At 35.5% G+C, this 21,662-nt stretch overlaps 1 protein-coding gene across 6 annotated transcripts in view; it reads left to right on the top strand.

Annotated features, from left to right (window-relative positions):
* The window catches only part of LOC101892489 (trichohyalin), a 282,665-nt gene that overhangs the window by 74,422 nt on the left and 186,581 nt on the right, over positions 1-21,662 (top strand). For all 6 annotated transcript variants that reach the window (XM_059120573.1, XM_059120572.1, XM_059120571.1 and 3 more), the window contains 5 exons: positions 1,905-2,021; positions 2,117-2,290; positions 2,401-2,657; positions 5,305-5,551; positions 7,998-8,053. In XM_059120573.1, coding sequence (XP_058976556.1) covers positions 1,905-2,021; positions 2,117-2,290; positions 2,401-2,657; positions 5,305-5,551; positions 7,998-8,053 — 851 coding nt within the window. The remainder of the gene's footprint in view (positions 1-1,904; positions 2,022-2,116; positions 2,291-2,400; positions 2,658-5,304; positions 5,552-7,997; positions 8,054-21,662) is intronic.

Here is a 21,662-nt window from a genome sequence, read left to right as displayed (position 1 = left end):
AAAACAAATCGGATGAGACATATGTATGGGAGCTATAGCTATATCTGATCCGATTTTCACCGAAATTTGAAACACTTAATTTTAGACTAAATTCCATAGGAATTGCTAAACTTCAGTCCATATGGCCGTATATTTGTCATTTGATGCACAAATTTGAATTGGATGATGATGGGAGCTATATCCAAATCTGATCCGATCTCGACAACATTATAAATATCTATTTCTGAGCTGTATCTGATAACTGGTACCAAATATCATTCTTGTGGAGCACATATTATGAATGTGAGGGACACTAACAAAAATCGAATGAAACATATATATGGAAGCCATAGCTATATCTGAACCGATTTTCACCGAAATTTGAAGCACATGATTTTAGGCTGAATTCCGTCAGAAATCATTCTTGTGGAGTGCATATTACGCATGTGTAAGAACTTAAAACCCCAACTCGAATTAAACTTATGTATGGGGGCTGTAGCTATATCCGAACGGATTTTCTCCGAATTTGATGTATTTGCTTTTAGACTGTATTCGATCGGATGTGTCCATTTGGGCTGATATTAGCCATTTGGTGCACAATAAACCTGATATCGGATAAAGAGACTTCTGGGAACTACATCCTAATCTGATCCGATCGCAATAAAATTAGGCAGATGTATTTTTGAGCTCCATAAGTTATCTGATACCGAATATCCTCCTGTGAAGTGCATAATACGAATGTGAAGGACTTAAAACCCTAAATCGGATGTAACATGTACATGGATGAAACATGAACTGATTTTCACCCAATTTGATGTACTTGCTTCTAAACTGAATTCCTGTTGGATGTGCGAAAATTCAGGTCATTTGAACTGATATTGGCCATTTGGTGCACAATTAACCCGAAATCGATTGAAGATATATATGGGAGATATATCTAGATTTGGGCCGATTCCAACAGGGTTCGCCCTTGGACCAAACAAAAATTGTTTGGAAATTATCATCTCAATCGGATGATAAATGTGACCTGCAATTTGTTCACAAAAATACATAGACAGACGGACGGCAGAAGTCTGACATGCATAAATCGACCCAGAAAGTGATTTTATGAAGGTCCTCAAAAAGTAAAGTGTTACAAGCAAATACCCTTATCACTATGTGGTGTAGGATATAAAAAGGACTTCCCATCTTGTTATTGAAAAACTCTTTGTACGCTTCCATTGGCATGGTTTTAAGGTGTTTTATTTCAACGCTATCTTCCCGTTTCTATTTCGGTTTTCGGAAATTCTCTCATGTCAAGTGTAATGGCAGATTTGTTGTAACTCATCCTTAATTAGGGTCATTAGGAGACTATTAATTGTGGATACAAACCCAAAGCTCTGCCACATCACCGTGTCCTTCAATCGCGTAGCTACTATTTGCACCATATTTTCACAAACACTCTCACACACCAAGCAAACAAAACCAAAACACAATGACACTCATTATTTGGCGCTAATAGCGTTTCTTTTTTCAGTTCAGTTTCTAATGTTTCCTGTTAAGTTGTTTTTTTGTTTCTTCCCTTTTGTTTTCTATTTTTACGTTTGCTTTCATTTTCTTTTCCTTCTACTCTTTGTAAGCATTACTTTTTCTTTTGGTTTGTTCTCTTCTAAACAACGCTACAATAGCAGCAAATCCAAAGACAAACAAAAATGTATCCCGCCTGCACTGTTTTCAAATTTAATTTTTTTGTTTCGGATTTTTTGTACTAACCCAAACACCAACAATCGTTGGCCCAACCTCCACACCCGAATCCCTAACCTACCCCACTGCCCCAAAACAACAACAATCAAACAAACCCAACCCGCCACATATCCCCCCTGTTTTCGTCACAACCCCCTGTCATCATCCTCATGATATCATCATCATAATTGTATGAATTTCAGCAATGGGCAGTCCATACTACAGAGACATGGATGAGCCAACTAGTCCCGCGGGGGCGGGACATCATCGAAGTCGAAGTGCCAGTAGACCCGTAATGTCACATGGTCTGGATTATCCAAGTAAATATTGATTTTCCAATCAAGGAGAACTTTCGAACGAAACAAAAACTAATCAAACTGAAATATTCTCCAAATTATTATTATTTTTTCGAAAGGAGCCCCCCGTTATCAATCCTTGGATAGAGGAGGTCTGGTGGATCATCATGATCGTGAGTTCATACCCATTCGAGAGCCCAGAGATCGTTCGCGCGACCGGTCTCTGGAGCGTGGTTTATACTTGGAAGATGAACTGTATGGACGTTCAGCCAGGCAAAGTCCCAATCCGCTGGGTAAGTTTTTGTTTTGCATTTAAGACATTTCTTTTTTAATGCCTCTCCCGAAATCATCCCTCATTAATTTCATTATTCTCTGCTTCTCTTGATCTTCTATGTCTCCACAGGCTTCAATTCGGGCATACCACCTACGGATCGAGCGTATTTGGGCGATTTACAACATCAGAACACAGATCTGCAGAGAGAGTTGGGTCAACTGAAACGCGAACTGGAGTTGACAAATCAAAAACTCGGTAGTTCTATGCACAGTATTAAAACTTTTTGGTCACCCGAACTGAAAAAGGAACGAGCCCTCCGCAAAGAAGAAAGCGCAAAATATAGCTTGATTAATGACCAGCTGAAGCTGTTGAGCACAGAAAATCAGGTGAGTCCAAGAAAAGCTATGTATCGGGATCTTCAACATAAATATTATTTAGACGAACTTGGATAACACTGTCCCTATGGAATATCGTTTTATTTGGAGAGAAGAATAGATAGAGTGAAGATGTGATAGAAAAAAGCCTAAAAAGCCTAGAGTTTTCTTGTTCATATTGGTTTCGAGCTCTTATCAACCTCTTCTACTAAGTCAAGTTCTACTTTGGAGCCAGAAATTCGGGACTTTTATCCACAGTATAGATCTTCTATATGTTCTTTTCCATAGCTGAACACTAGGAGTTAATCGCATTCATGGCAGATGACCGAGCTAGGAACATCTGCACAGACGAACTGCCGAAGGGCGTTATTGGGCCACGGGACCTTTTAAAATGATTGCTATTTTGGATTATTTTATTTATTTATTTATTTTTTTGTTTATTCGTATAGAATATTATATTTTTATCTGGCGAAAGAGATAGAAATAGTGAAGTTGCTACAGAAAGAAGCAACGAAATGAGCATTTCAATACCGATTTCGATCTTCTATCACCTTCGCTGTATAAAGTTTCCCAAGACACTGGAACAAGCAGCCCCGGACTGTGCTCCACGTTAGATATTTTCTATGTTTAATTCCCCATAGTAGATCATCTTGAGTTAATCTTCTTCATGGCAATTGGCCGACGTAAGATTCTCTGCTCTACCAAAGATTACCCTTAAACTCCCCTCTCTACCCGAGAGGATATCTAAGCTTCTCCGCAGACCACTCAGCTCTCTAAATAGGCGAAAGAGGGCACTAAGCTTCTCTTTTCGAAGGAATCGGAATACTGAAATCCAGAAATTAGCTGTTAAGGTCCTCAAGGAATTGATGGAGCGAAGGAACCTTAAGCTTCTCAGTTCAATGGCAGAGGATATCTAAATCCACTCGATATCTGAACCGCCTCTAGAAAGTAGGAGATCTCCATTAAAAAGTAGAAAACTTTCTAGCTCCTCGTCTAAAAAATAGGAGACGTATGATCGCCTCCACTAAATAAAAAAATGGCTTTTGATCTCTTCCACAAGAAAGTATAGACCATTTGAGCTCATTAACTAAAAGGTAGATGACCCCAAGCTTCTCTATTAAATTGTAGAGGACATCAACCTCCGAACTGTTCTCAAATGAGTAGAACACCTTTGAGCTCCTCCACTAAAGTGTTGAGGTCCTCTGAGCTCCTCTACTGAAGAGTAGACGTCCCCTGAGATACCCTACTAAAGAGTAGACGACTTCTAAGCCTCTCTACTAAAGAGTAGGGGACCTCTGAGCTCCTCTACTAAAGTGTAGGTGACCTCTGAGCTCCTCTACTAAAGAGTAGGGAACCTCTGAGCTCCGATTCTGAAGTGTAGGTGACCTCTGAGCTCCTCTACTAAAGTGTAGGTGACCTCTGGACTCCTCTACTAAAGTGTAGGTGACCTCTGAGCTCCTCTACCAAAGAGTTAGCGATCTCCGAGCTACTCTACTAAAGAGTATGGGGTCTCTGTGCTCCTCTACTAAAGAGTAAGGAACCCCTGAGCTCCTCTACTAAAGAGTAGGGGACCTCTGAGCCCCTTTACTAAAGAGTAGGGTACCTCTGGACTCTTTACTAAAGTGTATGGGGTCTGTGAGCTCCTATACTAAAGAGTTGATGACTTCTGAGGACCTCTTCTAAAGAGTGAGGACCTCTGAGCTCCTTTACTAAAGAGTAGGTGACCTCTGAGCTCCGATTCTGAAGTGTAGGTGACCTCTGAGCTCCTCTACTAAAGTGTAGGTGACCTCTGAACCCTTCTACTAAAGTGTAGGTGACCTCTGAGCTCCTCTACCAAAGAGTTAGCGATCTCCGAGCTCCTCTACTAAAGAGTATGGGGTCTCTGTGCTCCTTTACTAAAGAGTAAGGGACCCCTGAGCTCCTCTACTAAAAAGTAGAGGACCTTCGTGCTTAAAAAGTTTAATTTCTTCAAGCTCAAGTAATAAAATGTGGACGTCCTATAAGACCCTCTACTAAGGGAAGAACATCTCCGACCTGAAAAAGTAGGGCTCTATGAGCTCCTCCATTAAAAAGAAAAGTTTCTCCGAACTTTTCACTTAAAATGATAGCCACTCCGAGCTTCTTCTCTGAATAGAAGAGAAACCCCAACCTATTCTTCTATAGAGTAAAAGACCTTCGAACCCTCCTCATCGATTAAAAAGTAGAGATTTGTCACCAAAAAGTAGAGGGCGTTTTAGTCCCTCCGAACGTCCGAGCTTTTAATGTAGGAACAAAAGGACCTCCGTAATTCTCCATTTAAAAGGAGGAAATCTATGAACTATTCTACACCACCAAGCTCTTTTTCACATGAAAATGGAGAACCTCGGGGAACTATGAGCTAATGTACTGTTTTTTCTGAATAAGACCTTAATCTCTTCTGTCTTATCTGAGGTGTCATCTGAGTTCCCATCCTATATGATAGAGCATTTATAATATATTTTCTTTTGCACCATGTGACTGCCGTCGCCTCTCTGATGCCTCTCATTCATTTCTAGATAGTGTCAATTTCCCTATGGTTTAAAATCTCTTAATTTCGTCCACACTGTTATTCCTTTGACATTTTTCTTTACTTAAATTTATCTTAAATATCAATTCTATTTTCTCCTTTTCTCATTTACAGAAACAAGCCATGCTGGTGCGTCAATTAGAAGAGGAGCTACGTGCTCGCATGCGTCAGCCCAACATCGAGATGCAGCAACAAATCGAGGCCGTCTATGCGGAAAATGATCATTTGCAACGTGAAATTAGCATTTTGCGAGAGACAATCAAAGATTTGGAGTGTCGTGTCGAAACGCAAAAACAAACTTTGATTGCACGCGACGAAAGCATTAAAAAACTATTGGAAATGTTGCAGGCCAAGGGCATGGGTGAGTGTCGGAATGAATATTAAATCTAGATAAACAACAACAGCTGCAATTGTTTATATGTGTATGTGAACAATTAACACGAACTCTGTGTGGCTGTGGGTGGGTGATTATCAGCGCCGCCATGAGATGACATCTTGCTTTGTAAATAATTGGGGTTGTGGGTATGTGTGTGTGTTTGAAATCCATAGACGTTGTATCACAGCTGCAGGTTAATGATGATGAGTTTAGAATTATTTGCCCTGGAAGTGAGGGAGCGAAAGATAAATATAATGAGGAAAGCTACTGGAATATCCAAAACATAATTTGCCACAAGAAAAGCTAACAATGTTTGCTCATAAACTTGACAGACTTGTTAACAAATTCCTGACTTGCCAAGAGTTGTGACTGTAAAGAGTCAACTTTGTCAATTTATGAAAAGTTTAATTAGAATTCCACCTCCACGGTGGGCAATGTACAAAGATACATTTGAAGCTTAGAATTGGAATATTTTAAACAGGAAAGAATTTTACTTAAGTACACACCGTTGAGACATTATCTATACAAGGTGGGATAAAAAAAAAACTGCAACAAAGTGAAACGCCATAATTTTTACATTTTTTTTTAAATTTTAAATTTTTTTAAATTTATTTTTTTTTTTTTTTGAATGAAAGCAAAATATGTCGGAAATGGCTTCAAATTTTAGAATAATTTTAGATTTGTTCGAATTGTTCATCTTTGGCACGATTAATAAAACCGTCACACGCTGCCCGAATGTTGCTCTGCGGTATTTAGGTGCATTCCCGGCGAAACGCTTGCTTGAGGTGATCGACACTTTGGTATTTTTTAGTGCCAACCTTGCTTTCCAAAATACTCCAGACACAATAGTCCAAAGGATCGGTATCCGGAGTTTTTGGTGGCCATTGTGCGATGAAAATGCAGCGAGGAACCTCATTTGGTAACCATTCTTGGATGGCGCGTGCTGAGTGCGATGGTGCTGAGTCCTGTTGGAATGTCCAAGGTCTGCGGCCAAAATGATTGCGTCTCCAAGGCTTTAATATATCCTCCTGAATATTTTCGGCATTTGTTCTGATGTTTGACCAATAAGAGCGGAGAGGGGCCATCGGCTGTTATGGGGCCCACACCATCACAATGGCCGGCGGTTGAATTCTGGTGGCCAACCGAAGGTGCACATTTTGAGCTGACCTCTTTAGCAAGTAAACAGGATCATTTTGTTTGTTTACAAACTGCTGGACAACGAATGTTTTCTCATCGGAGAAAACCTAATTCGGCAGTTCACCAAGCGAAACAACTCTTTAGCTCTTCTGAGTCTATTTTCTTTTGGTTGCGGTGTAAGTTCTTGCACTTTTTGGAATTTCAATGGCTTTACCCCGAGATCATTTTTCAATATTTGCCGAATGGAATATTGCGATATGTTCAGCTCACGAACCATTTTTCGGTCACTGCGACGCTGGTTTCGATTCACATTTAAATGCTGGAGAGCTCTAACGATAGCCACACTATCACGATTGAATTCCATTACGAATAATATTTTTTCTGGAAAATTCTCACCAAAATGCTTTTGTACGCTTGTAAACAATATAATGAGCTGTCACTGGAATAATTGTAACAGCTGCTTGGAAATGACAGTAGTCTGAAGTTGGTTGCAGTTTTTTCATCTCACCCTACATGTGTTGAGGTATTATGACTGTGGTTGGGCCAAAAATTTTGTAACACCTTGAAATATTGGTTCCCCACATAGAAACTCACATATGGATCTTCCTATCTCGCCGAGCTAAGTCCATCTAACTACGTATGTCCGTCCGGCCGTCCGTCTGTTCATGTTAATTTATAATCAAGCTACAGGTCGCAATTAAGGTCCGATCCTCATTTGGCCAAAAAAATAATAATATTTTTCTGATGTTGCAATCGCTCTACAGGTCAGAATTGAAAACCAATCGACACAGAATTTAGCATGGGGAGAGAGTTAAGGGCAGGGAAGTAGTCTTGTACTTCGGATGACCATTGTATTATATTTAGCTGTAAAGTGGACTACGACTTTCGTATGAATTATTTTTGAATACCTATCAACACCACGAGGGGCGTAAATGTTGGACAAATGCCCCCGGTCAAAAACTAAGGGTAATATCTAAGGATAATATCAGACTTTTAAAATTGGATTTTTTATTCACAAATTGACGATATTTTTGGCATGACTTTTTTCCTCAACCGGACTTCCTTTTAGTGATTTGGGACATCAGAAATCGGCCATATCTTCTTTCCATAATTTTAATTATTTACATATAACCTAATTCCTTAATGGCAATTATAATAATGAACGATATTTTCCTTTTCTGCTTTTCATTTTTCTGCTCAACACTTTCATGCCGAACCACAACAACATTCATTGTGCCAAAAAAAATTAAAATATGTCAACATAAAAACCTGTACCAACAAACCACTTGACCAGGTAAAGAAGAAGAACGTCAAATGTTCCAACAAATGCAAGCGATGGCCCAAAAACAGGTAATTATTTTTGAAACTATTTTTTACATTTTTTTATGTAACAAAAGACACAAAAAATATTATTTGTATTTGCTTTTCTTCTCTCTCATAACATAAGAAAAAATCTCAACAGAAAGTAAAATTAAAAGAAAAGAAATTAAAACTAAAAAGGAAAATTTTTATATTTTTCTGCAAAGGAAAAAAACAAGAATAAAAAGAAAAGAAAAATAATGAAAATTTTTAAAACAGAAAAATTAATTATTGCAAACAAAAACCTTTTTACATAAACAATGGAATTCGTAACAAAAAAAAAAGTAATTTTCATTATTTATTAAAGAAAAAGGCATAGGTTTTTCGTTTATTTTCTTGAGTTGAAATGCGATTTATTTTTGGTTGGTTTAAAAAGTAACAGAAAAATAATAACTTTCTTTCTTTACCATCCAAAGCCAACACGAGTTTGGCCTTGGTTCGCCCCTCCTAGACGCAAAAGAAATTTATAAAAAAAAAAAAAAATATAAAAAATATAATAATATATAACTTTTTTTGTTAAATTAAAATATTTTTTGGTTTTAAGTGTATTCTCACCACTTTACTCTAGCAGAATATTTGCATACCGACTTATGTATGTATGTATCACAGTTAGAAGTCTTTTATGAGTTCTTTCTTTGATTTCATTTCATTACAACTTTTTTCCGTTCGTTGTTTCCATTTGTTTTGATTAGGAAAATCATCACATGCCAAGAAATTATAAATAACATTTTCATTTGGTTTTCCGCCGCCGCCGTCACCACCTTCACCACAAACAAAAAAACAACTAAAACAAAGCAGAAAGAAAAAACCGAAAAAAAAATAGTAAAATGAAAAACTTAGCAATTTCAGCAAACAGAATTCATTACTTCATTATATATTTTTCTTTTGTGATTTTTTTTTTTTTTTGTTTTAATTTTTTTCAAGATTAGTTTCATAAGAAAATTCGCCCAAGAAAACACAACCACACTTCTCTAACCACCAACCATAACTCTTTACTGCTTAAACAACATTTCTTATTCTATCTGGGAAAACAGAATAAAAAACACAAACTCAAAGTAGAGAATAGAAGGAAAACTTACAACACCCCTCTGAGAAAGTATCTTTGTCCAACCATCATCTCAACGTCTAGTCTACCTCTCTAGTCTACCTCAACTCCTTTAGATATCATTCGTCCTTATCTTTTGAACACGAAAAAAAAAACAAAAGTAGAAGAATTTTTTTTGCTTAAATATAAAATTGTGTTGTAGTTTCCCCTGCTTTCTCTCTGAAAATGAAGTAAAATTGTTGACGATTAGTTCACATAGTTTTTCTTATATTTTGGACATTTTATTTTTATTTTGTTTTGTAAACATCAGTGGCATAGCTAATGTAGGAGTCTAATAAATTTTTAGAAAATAATCTATCTGAAATCCTGAATTCTTTGTAATTCAGTAGTTTAACTAAAACTCCTTCCCCCCACCTAGTAACTCATAACTACGCCTTTGTTTACCTCAACTCCTTATACTCTTTCCCACATCACCTTGAAGCTTCCTTTTTGCAGTTCACTTCATATAATTCATATAATTTTGAGGGTCAATCGCAAAAAATAAAGAGTGCTGTTCGTTCCATTGTAGTTCCATTTCCGTTGCTTTCTAATGCTCTCCATGATTTATGTATGTTTGAAATTTATGTCCATCACATTTTTCCTTTTTTTTTTTGTATTGTTTTTTTTTTTTTTTTTTTTTTTTTTTTTTTTTTGGTTTCTTTTGGAGGTTCTTTTATGTTAACCTTGTTAAATTTTTCTGCCATAGAAATAAAATAAATGTTTAGACTGAATTTCAAAATGTATTTTGTTGCTATAACATATATTTACTATATTCATATTTTCGAAAATTTCCAGTAATATTTTAATTTTATATATTTAATCTCTACATAATAATTTGAGTGTAATTTCTGAGAAGGTATAAAAATAAAAAAAAAGTAAAAAAGCAGCTTAGTTCGGCCGGGACGAGTTTTTAATACCCTTCACAATTTTGTAGGAACTTGACAATTTTCCAAAAAAAAAAAAAAAAAAAAAATACCACCACAAAAGAAGCCCTTTAAAGGGTCTTTACCAATACGTGGTCCTGTATAAGTAATTTTTGTCATAGGCTGTAGTACCTATTACGAACTTTGGATACGAAATCTGAAACAATTCCGAAAACAAATTTCAGTAATATGATCAAAATACCGATTAAAGGGAGATGCCGTTATATGTGGGCTAAATGAAGATGTGGACCTACATAGGCAATTTTCCGACTTCAGACTGCTGTCATTTCCAAACCACTCGTCCGACATGTTAAAAGTATCCCAGTGACAGATATATTGTTTACAAGCGTACAAAAGCATTTTTGTGAGAATTTTCCACAAGGGCCATCAATAAACGTGGATTTTTTATAAATTTTTTTTCAAGGGCCATCAATGAACGTGGATTTTTTAAAAATATTTTTTCAAGGGCCATCAATAAACGTGGATTTTTTAAAAATATTTTTTCAAGGGCCATCAATTAACGTAGATTTTTTAAAAATATTTTTTCAAGGGCCATCAATAAACGTGGATTTTTAAAAAATATTTTTTCAAGGGCCATCAATAAACGTGGATTTTTTAAAAATATTTTTCAAAGGGCCATCAATAAACGTGGATTTTTTAAAAATATTTTTTCAAAGTCTTAAATAAACGTGGATGTTTTAAAAATATTTTTTCAAGGGCCATCAATAAACGTGGATTTTTTAAAAATATTTTTTCAAGGGGCATCAATATACGTGGATTTTTTAAAAATATTTTTTCAAAGTCTTAAATAAACGTGGATTTTTTAAAAATATTTTTTCAAAGTCTTAAATAAACGTGGATTTTTTAAAAATATTTTTTCAAGGGCCATCAATAAACGTGAATTTTTAAAAATATTTTTTTAAAGTCTTAAATAAACGTGGATTTTTTAAAAATATTTTTTCAAGGGCCATCAATAAACGTGGATTTTTTAAAAATATTTTTCAAAGTCTTAAATAAACGTGGATTTTTTAAAAATATTTTTCAAAGTCTTAAATAAACGTGGATTTTTTAAAAATATTTTTTCAAGGGCCATCAATAAACGTGAATTTTTAAAAATATTTTTTTAAAGTCTTAAATAAACGTGGATTTTTTAAAAATATTTTTTCAAGGGCCATCAATAAACGTGGATTTTTTAAAAATATTTTTCAAAGTCTTAAATAAACGTGGATTTTTTAAAAATATTTTTCAAAGTCTTAAATAAACGTGGATTTTTTAAAAATATTTTTCAAGGGCCATCAATAAACGTGAATTTTTAAAAATATTTTTTTAAAGTCTTAAATAAACGTGGATTTTTTAAAAATATTTTTTCAAGGGCCATCAATAAACGTGGATTTTTTAAAAATATTTTTCAAAGTCTTAAATAAACGTGGATTTTTTAAAAATATTTTTTCAAAGTCTTAAATAAACGTGGATTTTTTAAAAATATTTTTTCAAGGGCCATCAATAAACGTGAATTTTTAAAAATATTTTTTTAAAGTCTTAAATAAACGTGGATTTTTTAAAAATATTTTTTCAAGGGCCATCAATAAACGTGGATTTTTTAAAAATATTTTTTCAAGGGCCATCAATAAACGTGGATTTTTTAAAAATATTTTTTCAAAGTCTTAAATAAACGTGTAGTTTCCCTTGCTTTCTCTCTGAAAATGAAGTAAAATTGTTGACGATTAGTTCACATATTTTTTTTATTTTTTGGATATTTTATTTTTATTTTGTTTTGTAAACATCAGTGGCATAGCTAATGTAGGAGTCTGTGTAGGGATATTAAATATTTTTATTTGGAATAATTTTTAGAAAATAATCTATCTGAAATCCTGAATTCTTTGTAATTCTGTGGTTTAACTAAAACTCGCCCCCTAATAGTAACTCATAACTACGCTTTTGTTAACCTCAACTCCTTATACTCTTTCCCACATCACCTTGAAGCTTCCTTTTTGCAGTTCACTTCATATAATTCATATAATTATGAGGGTCAATCGCAAAAAATAAAGAGTGCTGTTCGTTCCATTGTAGTTCCATTTCCATTGCTTTCTAATGCTCTTCATGATTTATGTATGTTTGAAATTTATGTCCATCATATTTTTCCTTTTTTTTTTTTTTGTATTGTTTTTTTTTTTTCTTATTTTTTGGTTTCTTTTGGAGGTTCTTTTATGTTAACCTTGTTAAATTTTTCTGCCATAGAAATAAAATAAATGTTTAGACTGAATTTCAAAATGTATTTTGTTGCTATAACATATATTTACTATATTCATATTTTCGAAAATTTCCAGTGATATTTTAATTTTATATATTTAATCTCTACATAATAATTTGAATGTAATTTCTGAGAAGGTATAAAAATAAAAAAAAAAGTAAAAAAGCAGCTTAGTTCGGCCGGGACAAGTTTTTAATACCCTTCACAATTTTGTAGGAACTTGACAATTTTCCAAAAAAAAAAAAAAATACCACCCCAAAAGAAGCCCTTTAAAGGGTCTTTACCAATACGTCGTCCTGTATAAGTAATTTTTGTCATAGGCTGTAGTACCCATTACGAAATTTAAATACGAAATCTGAAACAATTTCGATAACAAATTTCAGTAATATGATCAAAATACCGAATAAAGGGAGATACCGTTATATGTGGGCTAAATGAAGAAGTGGACCTACATAGGAAATTTTCCGTCATAGGTTTGTAGTAACCATTACGTGCTTCAAATATGAAATTCAAATACTCAAAATACCGAACATGAGGAGGTATCGTTATATGGGGGCTATACGACATGCATACGCAATTAGTACCCATTATGAATTTAAAGTGCGAAATTTCAAACAATTCTGGTAAAAATGTCGTTAAAATCATCAAAATAACGAATATTGAGGGGTACCCTTGTTTGGGGGCTATATGATATCATAATGTTCTTTTCCAGGACGTAAAGTACTCAGAAGAAAATCCTTGTGCAGAATTTCCCACAATTCCATTGAAAAATGTGGCTAAATTCAACAATACAGGCTATACGAAACCACTCGTCCGACATGTTAAAAGTATCCCAGTAACAGATATATTGTTTACAAGCGTACAAAAGCATTTTGGTGAGAATTTTCCCCAAAAAAGTTATTCATGATAAAATTCAAGCCTGATAGTATGATTTCTTTATATTTGGCTGGAAAACCACAAGTGGCTATCGTTAGAGCACTCCAGCATTTAAATGTGAATAAATCGTTTGTATCTCGTAGAATTGCTCGTTACCGTGATACTGGTAGCGTAACCCGAAGTCAAGGAAGTGGACGGAAGAAAACAGCTACATCACCAGAAATGGTTCGAAAAGTAAAAGTAAGCGACTTGATCGAAACCTGCGTCGCGGTGACCGAAAAATGGCTCGTGAGCTGAACATATCCCAATATTCCACTCGATAAATATTGAAAAATTAGCTCGGGGTAAAGCAAGAACTTACACCGCAACAGAAAGAAAATAGACTAAAAAGAGCTGAAGAGTTACTTCGCTAGGCCGAAAGTGGTGAACAGCCGAATTTGGTTTTCTCCGATGAGAAGACACTCGTTGTTTAGCCGTTTGTAAACAAACGAAATGATCGTATTTACTTGCGAAAGAGGTCAGCTGAAAATGTTCACCTTCGGTTGGCCACCAGAACTCAAGCGCCGGACAGTGGCATCAGAAACAATGCCGAATATTATCGCGAAAATATTCTGGAGGGTATATTAAAGCCTTGAACACGCAAACATTTTGGCCGCAGACCTTGGAAATTCCAACAGGTTACAAAATGAGGTTCCTCGCTTCATTTCCAGCGCACAATGGCCACCAAAATTTCCGGATACCAATCCGTTGGACTATTTGTCTGGAGTATTTTGGAAAACAAGGTTGGCACTAAAAAATACCAAAGTGTCGATCACCTCAAGCAAGCACTTCGCCGGAAATGGGCCACAATTCCGCAGAGCACTGTTCGGACAGCGTGTGACGGTTTCATTGGCCGTTTGAAGGCCATAATTCGTGCCAAAGGTGACCAAGTCGATTAAATCTAAACTTATTCTAAAATTTGATGCTGTTTCCGAAATTTTTTGCTTTCAGTAGTACTTAAAAGTACTTAAAAGGAACTTCTTACGTGGATTGACAGACAATTTCATTTAAAAATTTGGCTACAACTATCAAAATAGCAAATATCAGTGTAGGTACTGTTATTAAGGGGGATAATGTAGACAGTACTCTTCTTGTGGGTGAAGTACTTAGAAGGAACATTTTAGACAATCCCATGCATCAAAATGTGACCAGAAACATCAAAATATAGAAATATTGGGGATATGATATCGATATGGCCCATCTTCGAAGTTGGCCTGTCTGCAGACAACAGACTGATCTGTGCAAAATTTTAGCTTCCTATCTTAATTTGTTTTGACTCTATAACAACAACATTACAACAACAGACAAAGGGACGGACTAAATCGCCTTAGAATGTTACGCTGATCAATTGTCTATATAGGTCCACGATATCGTATAGCCCCCATTAAACGGTACCCCCCCCCCCCCCCCCCCGATATTCGGTATTTTGATGATTTTAACGACATTTTTAACGGAATTGTTTCAAATTTCGTATTTGAAGCTCGTAATAGGTACCACATTCTGTGACGGAAAATTTCCTATGTAGGTGTACGTCTTCATTTGGCCCACATATAACAGCACCTTCCTTTTTTATGGTATTACAGTAAATTGTTTTAACGGAATTGTTCCAAATTTCGTATTTAAAGTTCGTAATGAGTAATACAGCCTGTGACAAAATATTACTTATGCGAGACCACATCTTGGTAAAGCCTCTATATTTTTTTTTTTTTGGAAAATTTTTAAGTTTTTTCAAAATAATGGCGGGTATTAAAATTTCGGCCCGACCTTGTTTATAAATTTCCATAAGCCCTAGCCTTCCATAAGCACCAGTAAAGTTTTATGGGAAATTGAAAAATTCTTGAAATTTTAGTTTGGACATTGATGAACAATCAATCAATGAGCCAGTTATTAATTTTCTCCCTAAAAAAAAAAAAAAAAAAAAAAAAAAAAAAACATTGATAACAATATTCATCTAAATATGATTGACCACTCGTCAATGTTTACTTTTCTACCATGCAACATGAAAATACTTTCAAAATATTCTTTCGAATACCGCCCCTCATTCTAAAATCAACACAACTCTCTAGTTAATTATGGACGGGGGGTTAGTGTCCGTCCAATACTTCCACAGTCAACTAAACAAACGCAGCGCAGCGGAAACACAAACAAAGAGTTAAAAAATGTTCTGGCACACTTTGGGACATAAATATAAATATTGCACTACAAACACCCATTTAAATATTTGAAAATTAAAAAAAAAAAAAAACGAGAAATCTACTTCACACCGCACACAAAACAATGTGGAAAACACTTTATGTAGACTCTTGGTTTTTCATGTCTAATTGAAATTTATTTTTTTTTCTTGTGTGTGTTTATTTCAACCGAACTGTCGGAGTGTGTTAAGCGTTTTGAAAGTGAGACTTGTGTTCAAACATACATTCGTAATTGTTTTTGTGTTTTAATGCGAATGCATAAAACTGGGAATATTTATAATAAACATGCACCCTCAGCAACATTCACACATTCCCACGTCATGATTTACACCCACATTATATAATATACATTTATATTGTATAGTTATATGTATCGATGTGTTGGTGTATTTGAAATTACGTTGGTCGTTATTTTTAATATTTTCCACAGAATTGTTTACAATTATAAATACCAACAATGTGTGTCGGTCGGTATGCAGTTGTATGCGTGTACGTGCCGCATAGCTGTTTGCCGCCATCATTTATTCCTGTTGACTGACCCGTAACGATGGCCATAAGCATTCGGCGGTCATGATGAACACACATTTCATGTGTTTAACCAGCAAAAAACACTATATTGTAGATGCCAGAAATTCGTTATGATTTAGTGGCAACTATTTAATGTTCCTTGTGTAAAATGAAAATGTTTTGGGGCGAACTGGAAATTGTTATAAAATATAATGGTATTTCATTTTGCACATCTTAATTTAGAGAAAATATTGAATTGGGAAATAAATTGATTGTAAAACATGAGAAAGGCGAGGATATTTTCTTTAACTAGAACAACATCTTCGGCCATAGTTCCATTAGGAAATTGCTTCAAATTATGGGTACCAATGCACAGTGGTCGCTGCCATTGGCCAAAATTCAAAAAATGAAAATAAGATATTTATTGTCAAATGTGTACAAATGAACTCTTAAGGGGTTAAGCTTTTTAGAAAACATAATAATCTTGGCTTCATTCTAACGGGACCCTTCGAAAATAGCATCAAAAAAGAGAAAATGTAGTTAGTTGTTTTTTTTTTTCAGTGGGATCATTGGCATTATTATTGAAAAGCAAGGTATTAACTTATTTTTAGAGCAGTAATTTGTGTGTTTAGTATATGTGTATAATATAGAAGATGTGAGTGTTCTAAGTTGCCTTTAAGATTAATTTTGAAAATAAAATTGGATTTCAGTTAAAGTTTTAGTTGTTTTCCCCCCTGAATCCTCCAATGTGATTTTTTTCACGCCATTAGTAACAGTCCTAAGATTCTAAAAGTGCTAATTTAACTTTCAGATTTTGTCAGATGTGTACGTTATGCCGAATATACTGAAGTGACTTCGCTGCAATTTTGTCAGTTCTATGGTGCTAGTGACATAGAATATGTTTTTGTTGTTAGGGATTGATAAGGATGTAATTAAGGGGTGTTCAATAATGTTGCAAGCATTGTCCTCTGGGTATAATATTTATGTCGATTTAATTTAAGGCCTTTGCACTGGAAACTGCTAAAGAGTTAACAAATTTATATCCATGGCACTATCTTCCAAGTTTCGACAAAATCATGCCAGAAAAAATGCTCGTGTTTCAACAAACACCGATCTTATTAACCGTCTTCTTCTGAGCTCTGACCCCTTTAATAATGGGACAGCGAACCTTACCAAACAATAACCAGTAAAGAAAGTCTTAAAGTCGAGCGGGGCCGACTTCATGATACCCTTCACCACTTTGCATATTTAGTAGAGCGTCACATAACAATAAAGGTTTTAATGGGGAATTTGTGAGAATTAAATCATACCAACAATGATTATAGTAATAATTAAAAGTCCAAAGGAACTAATATATGGGAGGAATATCCTCCTCTGAATCGATTTCTATTCAATTTGTCGAGGCATTTGCGCCTTTTCAATTCGGGCTTGTATTATCCATTTGGTGCACAATTAACTTGAAATCGGATAGATATATATGATTTGGGCTAATATTACACGTTTGGTGCACAATAAAAGGCAAATCGGACGAAGATATATATTTGAGCCATGTCCAAATATTAACAGATCTCGATAAAATTTAGAAAGGGCATTTCTGAGTTATATTTGATATATTTCCCCAAATATCGTTGTCACAGAGTGCATATTACGGCTGCGGAGGACAAATATAATAAATCGGATGAACAATATATATGGGAGCTACATATATATCTGAACCGATTTCGATCAAATTTGGCATACTTATTTTCAGGTCCCATCTGGTCGTACGTATATTCCATACTATTTGATATTACAAGTTTGGTGCACAATATGAGGCAAATTGGATGAATATATATGGGAGCTATACCTAAATTTTGACCGGTTATATACAATTTCAATAGGGCCTTAAGTCAAACTAATTATTTGTGCAAAATTTATCTTTGATTTAATTTTACATTAAATTTTATTTTATTTTGTTTACAAAAAAATCAAATTTGGACTTGATTGTATAAAAATGCTTCTATTTTTGAAGGGACCCTTGAAGGGACTCTACCTGATGGCGGGCTGTTTTTAAAATAATTTTCAGTAAGATTATTTTTTAGCTCCTTAGAACGTAAAATGTCAAATAACATTACAATCTGGTGTAGAAAAGTGACAAGAATTGGGCAAATAACCCTTATTCGGGAGTTACGTTATATGGGGACCATGACAAAACATGCATCGACCATATCCATTTTGTCACATTTTTTATATTTATCCCATCAAAGTACCATAACCAAAGATTCATATTGATATCTGCACTGAAAGTATTTTTGGCCGCTGTTCCCATACGACCTCGACCACTGTGCAATGGTCAGGTTTCAAACAGATTATTTATTTACGGCTTTGTATGTCTTATATGTTGCAGCTAAATTACTTCTCACTTAACCCAACATTAAAGGAACAAATAATTTTCTAGAATATTTCGACTTGTTGCGATTCCATTTTTAACTACATTAAAAAAAAACTTTTTAAGTTAAAAGGTTTTATGTTAAACATACACTGCAATGTTTAAGATAAATGTACTAAAAACCAAAAAATAATAAAAAATAGATACAGTCGTGGGAATTATAAACATATGCATAGACTTGACTAAAATAAAACCGAGGGGCACTTCAATTGCATATGTATATTGTAGAGAATTGACGTGCCCCACGGTTTTTTTTGCCCAAAATATCCGAATATTAAAAAAAGAATAAGTAGAAAGAATACCCTTCACAATTTGGAACGAATTCGGAAATCTTCAAAAAAATATAATTCGAAAAATACCGAATATAGCCATTATAAAGCGGTCAATACAAAGACGTGGACCAGCATAGGCAACATTGTCAGAGGCCATTACAATATTCATATACGAAATTTGAAAAAAATTCGGTGAATAATGTAACTAAAATCATTAAAATAGGGAGATACCGATATATGGGACTATACGAAGTCCCGGACCTGCATAGACAATTTAATGTCACAGGTTGTCCCAACCATTAGGATCTTCAAATATGAAATTTGAAACAATTCCAGTGAATATTGTACCCAAAATCGTGCAAATAGCGAATATAGGTCGGTACCGATATGTCGGGCCCATACGAAGACTGCATAGATAATTTTCTGTCACAGGCTGTAGTACCTATTGGGAACTTGAAAGTCGAAATTTCAAAGAATTTCGATGAACATTGTGGCTAAAATTCGAGTATAGGGTGGTACCAATATATGGAGCCTATACGAACAAAATTATCGGAAATAGCTTCAAATTTAAAAATAAGTTTAGATTTGTTCGATTTGATCACCTTCAAACGGTCAATGAAACCGTATACGCTGCCCGAATGTTGCTCTGCGGTATTTTGGCTCATTCCCGGCGAAGCGCTTGCTTGAAATGATCGACACTTTGGTATTTCTAGTGCCAACCTTCCTTTCCAAAATACTCCAGACACAATAGTCCAACGGATTGGTATCCGGAGATTTTGGTGGTCATTGTGCGCTGGAAATGAAGCAAGGAACCTCATTTTGTAACCATTCTTGGGTGGCGCGTGCTGAGTGCGATGGTGCTGAGTCCTGATGGAATGTCCAAGGTCCGCGGCCAAAATGTTTGCGTGCCCAAGGCTTTATACACCCTCCATAATATTTTCGCGATAATATTCGGCATACGAGCGGAGAACGACCATCGGCTGTTACGGCAGCCCACACCATCACCATGGCCGGCGCTTGAGTTCTGAAGGTGCACTTTTGTTTGTAAACGAACTGCTGGACAACAAATGTTTTCTCATCGGAGAAAACCAAATTCGGTTGTTCACCACTTTTGGCCAAGCGAAGCAACTCTTTAGCTCTTTTAGGTCTATTTTCTTTCTGTTGCGGCGTAAGTTTCTGTATTTTTGAAATTTCAATGGCTCATTTTTCAATATTTATCGAGCGGAATATTGCGATATGTTCAGCTCACGAGCCATATTTCCGCCACTGCGACTATCACGCTTGAGTTCCATCACATACGCTGCCCGAATGTTGCTCTGCGGTATTTTGGCTCATTCCCGGCGAAGCGCTTGCTTGAAATGATCGACACTTTGGTATTTCTAGTGCCAACCTTCCTTTCCAAAATACTCCAGACACAATAGTCCAACGGATTGGTATCCGGAGATTTTGGTGGTCATTGTGCGCTGGAAATGAAGCAAGGAACCTCATTTTGTAACCATTCTTGGGTGGCGCGTGCTGAGTGCGATGGTGCTGAGTCCTGATGGAATGTCCAAGGTCCGCGGCCAAAATGTTTGCGTGCCCAAGGCTTTAATACACCCTCCATAATATTTTCGCGATAATATTCGGCATACGAGCGGAGAACGACCATCGGCTGTTACGGCAGCCCACACCATCACCATGGCCGGCGCTTGAGTTCTGAAGGTGCACTTTTGTTTGTAAACGAACTGCTGGACAACAAATGTTTTCTCATCGGAGAAAACCAAATTCGGTTGTTCACCACTTTTGGCCAAGCGAAGCAACTCTTTAGCTCTTTTAGGTCTATTTTCTTTCTGTTGCGGCGTAAGTTTCTGTATTTTTGAAATTTCAATGGCTCATTTTTCAATATTTATCGAGCGGAATATTGCGATATGTTCAGCTCACGAGCCATATTTCCGCCACTGCGACTATCACGCTTGAGTTCCATCACGAATAACTTTTTTTTTTTTTGGAAAATTCTCACAAAAATGTTGTTGTACGCTTGTAAATAATATAATGAGCTGTCACTGTAATAATTTTAACAGCTGTCGGACGAGTGGCTTCGAAATGACAGCAGTCTGAAGTTGGTTGCAGTTTTTGCATCTCACCCTGTATACTTTGTTTAAAATGTTTATTTCGAAGGGTTACATAGGGAATGTCGAACTTAATATACCCTCCATACTATGTAGTGTAAAAAAGGCCGAGCAAGAACTGTTGGTACGAATCTCAGAATTTCGTTGACAAAGCAGTGCTACTATATATTCTTATAAGAGTACTGAAAAAACGTTTTATATCAGTCTAACAATTTAATGGGTGTCTGGAAGTATGCTATAAAAATTATAAAGATAATTACGAAGAAATGCACTTTATATGTTATTCTCGTATGATGTGTAAACTAGGCTTTAGCTTTTACTTCTTCATTCCTTAACCTTTTGCTTTGTTATGTATATTAAAGTCTGAAGACATGCTTTTCATGTCGAACTTACTGGCGTCTCAACTGACGTAAGCCATCCTTGCAGCCAGCCTAGGATAACATTTATTTTACAAAAATATCTTAAATGTCATAAAAATGCTTTGTCATCATTAAACTTATGTACATTCGTTCCTTTTTTTTTTTTTTTTTGTTTTGCTCTTATCATTGCCAATTGTCGTGAGGGTTAGCAAAATAAAGACAACAGCCATTGAAAGACATACCAAGAAATGTGCCTAAGAATTAAGGCACCCACACATGCAAACACACGCATGCACACACAACGTGATATTGTCGTCAAGCACATAACGACTCATAAATCCTAGTAACACATTCTACATCCTGTATGAGGCTGAGGATGGGAATGACGGCAACGGCGATGTGAATATTTATATGATAAATATTTCTTACATAAGTATATATTCGTTGTTTAGCTGTCTATCAGTCAGTGATTGTCTGTATGTCCTTTCTCTCAGTCCGACAGTCAGTCTCACTGTTTGTCTGGTTTTTCGTTAGTGCAAAAACAAAACATACGCACACTCA

Source organism: Musca domestica, unplaced genomic scaffold (assembly GCF_030504385.1).
Source record: "Musca domestica strain aabys unplaced genomic scaffold, Musca_domestica.polishedcontigs.V.1.1 17, whole genome shotgun sequence".
Lineage (NCBI taxonomy): Eukaryota > Metazoa > Arthropoda > Insecta > Diptera > Muscidae > Musca > Musca domestica.
This window is presented reverse-complemented; position numbering and strand designations above follow the sequence as displayed.